The sequence below is a fragment of the Aplidium turbinatum genome, chromosome 2, assembly GCF_918807975.1.
Source record: "Aplidium turbinatum chromosome 2, kaAplTurb1.1, whole genome shotgun sequence".
Lineage (NCBI taxonomy): Eukaryota > Metazoa > Chordata > Ascidiacea > Aplousobranchia > Polyclinidae > Aplidium > Aplidium turbinatum.
This window is the reverse complement of record NC_137473.1, coordinates 12,518,570-12,528,654: the sequence shown is the minus strand read 5'-3', so window position 1 is coordinate 12,528,654 and position 10,085 is coordinate 12,518,570. Positions and strand designations below refer to the sequence as shown.

Genomic DNA, 10,085 nt, shown 5'->3' with positions numbered 1-10,085 from the left:
GTCATTAGCTTTTTACTTTCCAGACAATCGAGAGTTAAACAAGGCTGGTCCAACCATTTCTTCGGACAGATACCATTAATGCAGACCAAGCTTTTTGCATAAATCGCCTTCGCCATCCAACAAGCGCGATGCATAACACCTGAAGATGAACCTTAGGGTACATCCCAAACAGCAAAATCCTTCATTTTTACATCGATTTAACGTCTGCAGATGTTAAGTCAACATAAATATGGCAGATTTTGCTGTCTGGAATGTTCACACTTAGTCAGGATTTTACGGAATTACCAATGAGAAAAATTGCAGATGTAGCCTATATGTTCAGTATTTAAAAAGTTAAAAAAAATCTATAACTTAACTGGTTAAAAAGTCAAAATTTAAAAAAAAGCCAAAAAGAAGCCAAATTACAAAAAAAAAGCCAAACCGTAAATCTTCCAGCCAAAGGCCTTAAAAAATTTGAGAAATTTGGCTTGAAAAAAGCCAACCTGGTAACCCTGTACGTGACGAAACGTTTACCAAAAGAACTTCAACAACAAAAAAGAAACTTTTGCCGCTGTTCAAAAAAGCAAAAGCGGAAAAAAGAAAACAAACTGGTCTGTGACAGAAGGTAAATATTGTTTGTATGTCAATGGTGTGAAGCACCTATCCAGCGAAACCTCGAACTAAATTTGTACCTAATTGTATCAGGATTTATTCTTCCACGTGTTTATTTTTAGTATTATATCTGATAACTGTTGGTGTTCACCGTGGCATCCATGTGGTTCTAGTGGTTCTTTTTATGCTGGCCTGGACCACATGGGTACTATGGTGAAAGCTGACAAGTTTGCTATTATTGTAAAAACAGAGAGAGACTGTTCACCTATTATTGTTATTTATTTCATTGTGTAACGTTTTGTTTGTTTCTTACCAAAAGTTAATGCTAACTGACATAAAGGAGCCTAGCGCTCGTGGTACCAATTTTTTATTTTCGTTTTGTAATACCTTGAGGCACTCTGCGTGAGCGCCGTAGGCTATGTATCTAGACTCTACTCAAACTGCTAACGCAACTCTACCAACTCTTGATAGATTTAACTTGAATGATTCACTTACGTCTTCATTAACTTCTAATATTAAATTGTGCAATTACTATGATCCTGATGCTTCAACCTTCAGTAATAATCGACAAAAATCGCTACTGGTATTGCACGTTAACATCCGATCCATACAAAAAAACATTGATTTACTGAATGAATTTCTTGAATCCTTTAAGAAAGCCCCTGACGTCATCTGTATAAGTGAAACACGGATACGAGATGAGCCATATCACTAACAGGTTATGATTTTGTATTTAAAAACTCATACCTCGGCAGGAGGAGTATTGATTTATATTTCGAATAATTATAAATTTAACATTGTAACAGAATATCAAATTGAAAGTAACGACCGTGAAAACCTATGGGTTAGCATTGACATAGACTTTCCTCAATGTAAGCTTATAATTGGAGCAGTTTATCGCCACCCTAGAACTAGTCAAACTAACTTTGTTGAAGCTGTTGATGCTACTTTGTCCAAACTAAACAACTCGAAGAAAAAATACTTCATAGCCTACTCGGAGATTTTAATATAAACATTTCTGACTTCAACAGATCTTCCCTTGCAAACAATTATCTTACAATGCTTGCAAGCAACGGAGTTTATCCCTTAATAACTAAACCCACGAGAGTTACTGAAAAATCTTCGACCATTATCGATCATATCCTTATTCCTTACCAATGACATTTCTCATTGTATAACGCCGGGAGTTATTAATCACGATATGACTGATCATTACCCAGTTTTCTGTCTCCTCACGAGTTGCAATTCCTCATCAAAGTAAGCAACTACCTACTCACGTGACAAACGAAATTTTGAATTAGAAACTTATTGCCAAGAAATTTCTGATTGTGTGGAAAAATTCATGCCTTGCCTTACGGCTATATCATCTGAAAATCTAAACGATAAATTCTCCGAGCTAATTGAAACAATCAAAAATGTAATTGATAACCATGCACCCCTTAGAAAAATCTCGCGTAAAAAGGTTAAATTGCATAGAAAACCCTGGATATCTAAAGGACTTTATGTGTCCATTAAAAATAAGCAAAAGATGTATAAAACTCATTTCTTAAAGGGCAATGACATAAGTAGGTTCCTTTACAAAAAGTACTCCAATAAACTAACAAAAGTAAAATCTTTAGCAAAAAAGCATTAGGCTACTTTGAACAAAAACTATATGCAAATCGTAATGATGCCAGGAAAACATGGCTAACTCGCTTTTACCAAATAAAAAATCATCCCAAGCTGCTGTTGGTTCTATTAATGTAGAAGGAATACAAATCTCCCAGCCAAAAATTATAGCTAATAATTTCAATAATCATTTCTGTAAAATTGGAAAACACTTGGCCGATAATGTTGAACCCAGTAATGATTATCTCAGGTACGGTACCTGAATAATCGAGTCCAATCTTCCATCTATTTCGAACCAACGGATGAAATTGAAGTAGACAACTACGGTACGTCTTTTAGATACTAATAAAGCGTCTGGTTATGATAAAATATCGCCATATTTTATCCGACTGGTATCAAACATTATCGCACCTCTTTTGACAGCTTTGATCAACTATTCATTCACATAACTTATGGTATTTTTACGGACAAGCTAAAAATTGCCAAAGTTATACCAGTTTATAAGTCTGGTAACAAACAAGATGTACGGTATCTAACAATCGACCTATCTCGTGGTTATCGTGTTTCTCAAAAGTATTCGAAAAGCTAATATTTAAACGGATTTCCTGTTTTATTGATAAAAATTCTGTTCTCATTCCTACGCAATATGGATTCCGTACTAATCGCTCTACAACACATGCCGCTCTCGATATCATCACTTCCTACGATCAAATGAAAACCAACGATTTTACAGGGCTTGCTTTCTTGGATCTAAAAAAGGCTTTCGATATTGTTTGCCATAAACGACTCTTGCGCAAACTTGACCACTATGGTATCCGGGGAGTAGCAAACGACCTTGTGTCATCCTATTTGAATGGCCGTCAACAATATGTTGAGATTAACAATTACTCTTCCACTCATCAGCTTATTGAGTACGGCGTTCCGCAGGGATCTACACTAGGCCCATTGCTCTTCTTATTATATATAAATGATTTGTCCAATAGCATATCATCAATACCAAGATTGTTTGCCGATGACACGTGTTTCATTGTCAAAGCTGAAAACTTAAGTCTGTTAGAAAACAAGCTCATCTCGGATCTAGTTGAAATTAATAGATGGATAAATGCCAACAAGTTAACTATCAATGCTTCCAAATCAAATTTATTAGTAATTCCGCCAAAAAAAACTACAGTAATCTTGATGAAATCCATGTTCTCTACAATGATGATAAATTGGAAATAGTTGACCACGCTAAATATCTTGGAGTAACTATTGACAATCAACTTTCGTTTAAACCCCACATCGATGATCTAAAATTGAAACTTGCTCGGTCCGTCGGCATCTTGTCAATTAAAATCTGTCACTCCTCCGAAAACCAGACTTCAGTTATATCACTCGCTTGTGCATCCACATGTAGGCCTACCATACGCAATATGGGGTTCCACTTTTAAGACACATGTTGACAAACTCCAAACATTCCAAAACAAAGCAATAAAAATAGTTGCGGGAGCTAGATGGTCGGATCACGTGACTCCATATTTCAAACAACTAAATGTTCTAAAAATAAAAGATTTGTTCAAACTCGAAACTTCAAAATTAATGCATAAATATAAAAACAATTCACTACCATGTACTTTTTCTAATTATTTTAAAAAAGCAAAAAATGTTCATTCTCGCAATACTAGAAATGCAATTGACAAGGATAATTTTTATGTTCCTGAATACTCAACTTCAAAACTTCAACGCAGTTTCAAGTATACAGGTGTGGAAATTTGGTATTCAATCCCATTGAAAATAAGAAAAAAACTCACTTAACTCATTTAAAAATCTTTATAAAAATTTACTCCTTTCGTATTATTAATGATGATGGCTTCAGGCCTATATAGATCTCTTATTAGATGATGCATTTTGTTTTCATTCAAGCAACTATACCGTAAACTTGTGTTTTAAATTATTTTGCCTCGCTTCTTTTATGTTTAATTTGTTATCTTTTCTTTTGTTGAGGGTGGCTGCTCGACTAGAAGACCTTCCAGGTCACTTCGCAGCCATCCGTTGCAGTATTCATACATTCTATGTTATCGTTTGTTTTATCTGACTTTGCTAAATATGTGTATTTATACTCGCAACAAAATAAAAATGTCAATCAGTCAATCAATTATTTAACTAAAAGTTAAGGAGAAAAACATTTTGCACAAGGTTGAATAAACATTCATCACAGGTCCCTACAAACTGATACAAATAAAAGATTTACAACAAACAACAACAATTAAATTTAACAGCTTGTTTTGTTTAATTGCACGATTCAACATGATGCATGCAATTCAAGAAATCAAGATGAAATTGGGTCAAGTCAACTATCGGAAATTGGTCATCAGAAGTCGCAACACTACTAAAAAGTATCAACTACGGTGGTTATCATTATGAAGTTTCAAATGTAAAATCAAATCAACATTTTCTGAAAACGTCTTTCCACATAGATCACATGTTTTGGCATTTTCACGTTGATGAATCTTCTTGTGGGTGATCAAATGGCCAATATGAATAAAAGCTTTATCACAGATATCACACTTGTAAGGTCTTTCACCAGTGTGGCTTCTCTTATGGATTGTTAAATGGCCACGCAGCAAAAATGATTTATTACACACATCACATTTGTACAACTTTTCTCCGATGTGGATTTTCTTGTGAGTGCTTAGTCCACCGCCTGTTCCAAACGTCTTTCCACATTCCTCACATTGATGAGGTTTTTCTCCAGTATGAATGCGCTTGTGCTTAGTTAAATACTCTAGTTTGAAAAAGGCTTTACTACAAAATGTACAAGCGTAACGCTTTTCACCAGTAGGCTTATGAATTTTCTTGTGCCTGTTTAAACTATAACCATTAGAATACGCTTTATCACAAAGATCACATTTAAAAGGTCTTTCCCCAGTGTGTATTCTTTTGTGTGTCATTAAACCAGATAGGCATGTAAATGCATTTCCACATATGTCACATTTATAGTTTTTTCCATTGTGCTTTCTCATATGTGCTCTCATTGGAGTGGTGTGAAAAAATGATTTGTCACAAAATTCACATTTGTATGGTTCTTTACCATTATGAGTCGTCAGATGAACCATCAACTTAGGCCTACTAGGATATGCCTTAGAACACACATCACATTCAAACAACTTGTTGTGAATTTTTTTATGGACACTCAAATATTTTTGCTTAGCAAACGATTTATTACACTTATCACATTTATACAGTTTTTCAGCAGAGTGAGTTTTCATATGTTCAGTAAATTTCCTTTCGATAGAGAAACATTCACTGCAAAATTTGCACGAAAAACGCTTTGGACGTGCATGACGCCGCAAATGATTCTCTAAATCTAAGTGATTTATTTGTGAAAAATATTTATTGTAAGTAGTGCATTCATATAAATGTTCATGAGAAATTCTCTTTGTTCGATTGGACATGCTAGGAACGCAATTTTCTTGTTTCGATGAGTCAGGCGGTATCTGATCTTGACTCTTGTCAAATGGATGAGGTCTATCATCAGAAGGAAAGGTGTTTGTAACATTTGCTGCCCGAGTTTCTTTATCTGCTTGAGAAATATCTTTACGGATCATCTTGTCATATAATTTGTCCATCCAGATAAAATATCTTAACCTAAACAAAACCATGATGGAAAATTATTTGTCAACAATTTAAGATAATAAGATCCATTTATTTAAAATAACCTTGCAATCTTTAAATGCTATGCAATTAAGTTGTATTCAGTGCAATGATTAAAATGTCAAAGACATTAACAGTCATAAGCCAAAAGTGACACTTTCTATAATAACATACAAACTTGCATGGAAAAAATATTATGGCAGACTAAAGTGTTGCTCGATCTCAAAGTTTAAAAAGGCTGTAGTGATATTCAGCAGTTGGTGAAAATTAAAAGCATACATTATTACACAGGTCAAAAAATCTTTTTATGTCACTGATTTTTCATTGACTTTGGGGTATAATTGGGGCACTGAACCGAAAACTGAAGGTTTTTTAATTGACTCTAGTTTTTGAGATAGTTTTAAACTTTAGGTTTAAAATGATAAAATTATTATCTTCTATTTTTTGTATATCATAATGTAGAGAACTCAAATGGCAATTTGAAACGATTTTGTTTCACTCTGCATTATGGCTTCCGAATCATGAAACTTATATTGAAACATTGTCACATGCTTTAGTGCTCAAATAAAAATAAACCCGGTCAAACTGAAATCGAGTTGCAAATAGAGATAACATAAACGGAAATAGACATAACATACACGCACAATTACTTTATACAAGGGTCATTCCATGCCAAGCGTTCTAGACCTATCAGTTTGACCCACTTCGATTTTGCTCAAACTTGGTCAAAATGTTATTTGGTATGAGTTAGCCAGGCATTAGGCTACAAATTTTAGCTCGGTATCTATTATAGTTTTGGAAATATGATGCTTTAAAGTTTTAGGTGCCCTCTAAACATTTCCGCATTCGGTTTTTTGGACTATTTTCAATTAACCATATCTTTTTCTCCGTTCCAGCGCTCTCAACATTCGGCTATGCAGCCGACACATGGGGTATTTGATTGATAAACCAACCTTCGGAAAACAACAAAATAAACATTTTCAGCTTTTAGAATTGCTCCATATTATTTTATGATCTGAAGTTATGGCAAGCTCTTTTGTGTTCATTAATGCAAGATTTAAGATCGCCAACATAAATTAAATAGCAATCATCACAAGATACTTGGTACACTAAACCTGAGATTTCGTTTTGGTTCAAAGGATCTTTTAAAGACAGCAAATGTTTTCCTATTATAAACAAAGGTTTCAAAGCAACTTTTACACACATTTCATTTAAGATACGCCATATTTTTTCAGAAACTCTCTTAACATAAGGTAAAGAAACAAAAGACACATTTGATAGATGGAAATGCTAAACTTTTTGGTTATCGTTGGCAAGCATTCTTTCTTGTTTAAAAGTTGAATTTCATTTTGCATGTTTGGTTGGTTTACAGCTGTGTTTTGACATGCTAGACAGGTAGTCATAACCTGACCTAGCTCTCTGAAGAAGTCAGTCGTGTCTGATTGACAAAACGTCGGAATAAAAGCAGATAATCACCTTATACATCTTGTGATAGTTCAGCTTAGTTTGCACCAGAAGAACGCATGTCATGTTATTTAACTAAAAGTTAAGGAGAAAAATATTTTGCACAAGGTTGAATGAATATTCATCACGGGTCCCTACAAACGGATAGAAACAAAAAATTTACAACAAACAACAATTAAATTTAACAGCTTGTTTTGTTTAATTGCACGATTCAATATGTTGCATGCAATTTAAGAAAACAAGATAAAATTGGGTCAAGTCAACTATCGGAAATTGGTCATCAGAAGTCGCAACACTACTGAAAAGTATCAACTACGGTGGTTATCATTATGAAGTTTCAAATGTAAAATCAAATCAACAGTTTCTGTAAACGTTTTTCCACATAGATCACATGTTTTAGCATTTTCACGTTGATGAATCTTCTTGTGGGTGATCAAATGGCCAATATGAATAAAAGCTTTATCACAGATATCACACTTGTAAGGTCTTTCACCAGTGTGGCTTCTCTTATGGATTGTTAAATGTCTATTCAGCAAAAAGGCTTTGTTGCACACATCACATTTGTATAGCTTTTTTCCGATGTGGATTTTTTTGTGAGTGCTTAGCGCACTGCTTGCCCCAAACGTCTTTCCACATTCCTCACATTGATGAGGTTTTTCTCCAGTATGAATGCGCTTGTGCTGACTTAATAACTCTGGTTTGAAAAAGGCTTTACTACAAAATGTACAAGCGTAACGCTTTTCACTAGTAGTAGTAGGCTGATGAATTTTCTTGTGCCTGTTCAATTGAGAACCACTAAAATACGCTTTATCGCAAAGATCACATTTAAAAGGTCTTTCTCCAGTGTGCATTCTTCTGTGTGTCATTAAACCAGATGGGCAAGCAAATGCAATTCCACATACGTCACATTTATATATTTTTTCATTGTGTTTTCTCATATGTGCTTTCATTGAAGTGGTGTGAAAAAATGATTTGTCACAAAATTTACATTTGTATATGTCTTTACCATTATGAGTAGCCAGATGGATCACCAATTGAGGCCTATTAGGATATGCCTTAGAACACACATCACATTCAAACAACTTGTTGTGAATTTTCTTATGCCTATTCAAAAACTTCTGTGTGGGAAATGCTTTGTAGCATGTCTCACATTTATACAGTTTTTCATCATAGTGAGTTTTCATATGGCCAGTAAGTTCCCTTTGGAAAGAAAAACATTCATTGCAAAATTTGCACGAAAAACGCTTGGGACCTACATGACGCTCCAAGTGTTTCTTTAATTGTGTCATTCGAGTGAAATGTTTACTGCAAGTAGCACATTCAAATATATTTTCATGAGAAACTCTCTTTGTTTGATTACATATTCTTCGGGCACAATTATCTTCCTTTGACGATTCAAATGGCCTTTGATCTTCACTTTTTTTTAATGGATGAGGTCTATTTTCAGAATTAAATGTTTCAATAACATTGGCTGTCTGAGGTCTTGTATCTTCTTGTGCAATTAGTTCATTGTTCATCTCAACAATAGATAAAATACCCTTAACCTAAACAAAATGGAACAAACAAATTATATATACGGAAGACTCACACCTACCAAACTGGTCAACATTTTTGAACATAATAGCATCCCGTCATTGAAAGTAACCATTACAACACATAACCTTTACACATGTTATTGTACTGGATGAAAATATTACTTAGTCTATATTACTTGTAGGCATCACATGCAATGTAATATGTAATCAAATTGATTGTTTAACAAAACGTGTAATACAATCATTTGAATGTTATTGGCATAACATAAAAGTATATTTGGTCCAACCCAAGGACAAATTTTGTGATACACAACTAATTCCCTGGCAACAAGACTTCAACAATCGGAAACTTCACTCTGTCAATCTCGGTGACCAGCCTGCGTCAGTGATTTAAAGTCTCTAGTCTACAAGTATGCAAAACTGCCAGGATTAAGCTCTGCAAGAAGCTTTCTCAGTACGAGGATAAAGATTCAATCAATCAAAGTAATTTACAGATAAAGCTTTCGCCATTGTAAAAGCGGCTTCTCCAGTATCTGGAAAAGAAAAAGCACGTGAAAACATAAAAACTAATGAACCAATGAAATCTAATGTGAAAACAATTTAAAACATAAACTTCTTAACAGTTGCAAACCAGCATGAAATTCATTGCAAAAGATGTCATAAAACTGCGTAGAATAAAGAGTTTGTAAAACAAAATGGCCCGTTGCAGAGACTTCCCAACTCAGAGAGAGCCTTTTTCGAAGATTTTGGACAAAGAACGAAAAAGTCTCAGCAATAAAAAACAGCTGTCAAACAGCATTTCATGATTAACACACTGTCAATTAAACTACAATTGTCTGTATGACGATCGAAGTTCTTTAAAATCCCACAACTGTTTATTCTGGCATTCTAAAAACTGACCAGAGATAAGGAGAAGAATAGCGCTGGGAAGAAATGCATTTGTTGGAATGAATAGCATTTGGAAGAGCAAGGATGTAAAATTAGAAACAAAAAGAAGCTGATCAAAACTATTATATTCCCAATTGCAACGTATGGATGCAAAACATGGACAACGAACAAAACAGACAGAAGAAAGATTGACGCATTTGAATTGTGGTGTTGGAGAAGGTTACTGCGTGTTCCTTGGAGTTGGACAGCCAAAGTACCAAATGAGAAAATTCTCGAACAAATTAAACTGGACATGTTAGGCTAATTGGGTTCTTTGAACAAATCGAATGGCACTTGTGAATGTTTCTCAGGTACAACCTATACCTG

At 34.4% G+C, this 10,085-nt stretch overlaps 1 protein-coding gene across 1 annotated transcript; it reads right to left on the bottom strand.

The window, feature by feature from the left end:
• Positions 1–3,301: 3,301 nt before the first annotated feature.
• LOC145788256 (uncharacterized) lies at positions 3,302–8,563 on the bottom strand. The gene is made up of 2 exons (XM_082600035.1): positions 8,553–8,563; positions 3,302–5,826 (listed from the first exon to the last, which is right to left on the bottom strand). Coding segments are annotated over exons 1-2 (1,251 nt in total). The 5' UTR covers positions 8,555–8,563; the 3' UTR covers positions 3,302–4,577.
• Between the last annotated feature and the right edge of the window lie 1,522 nt (positions 8,564–10,085).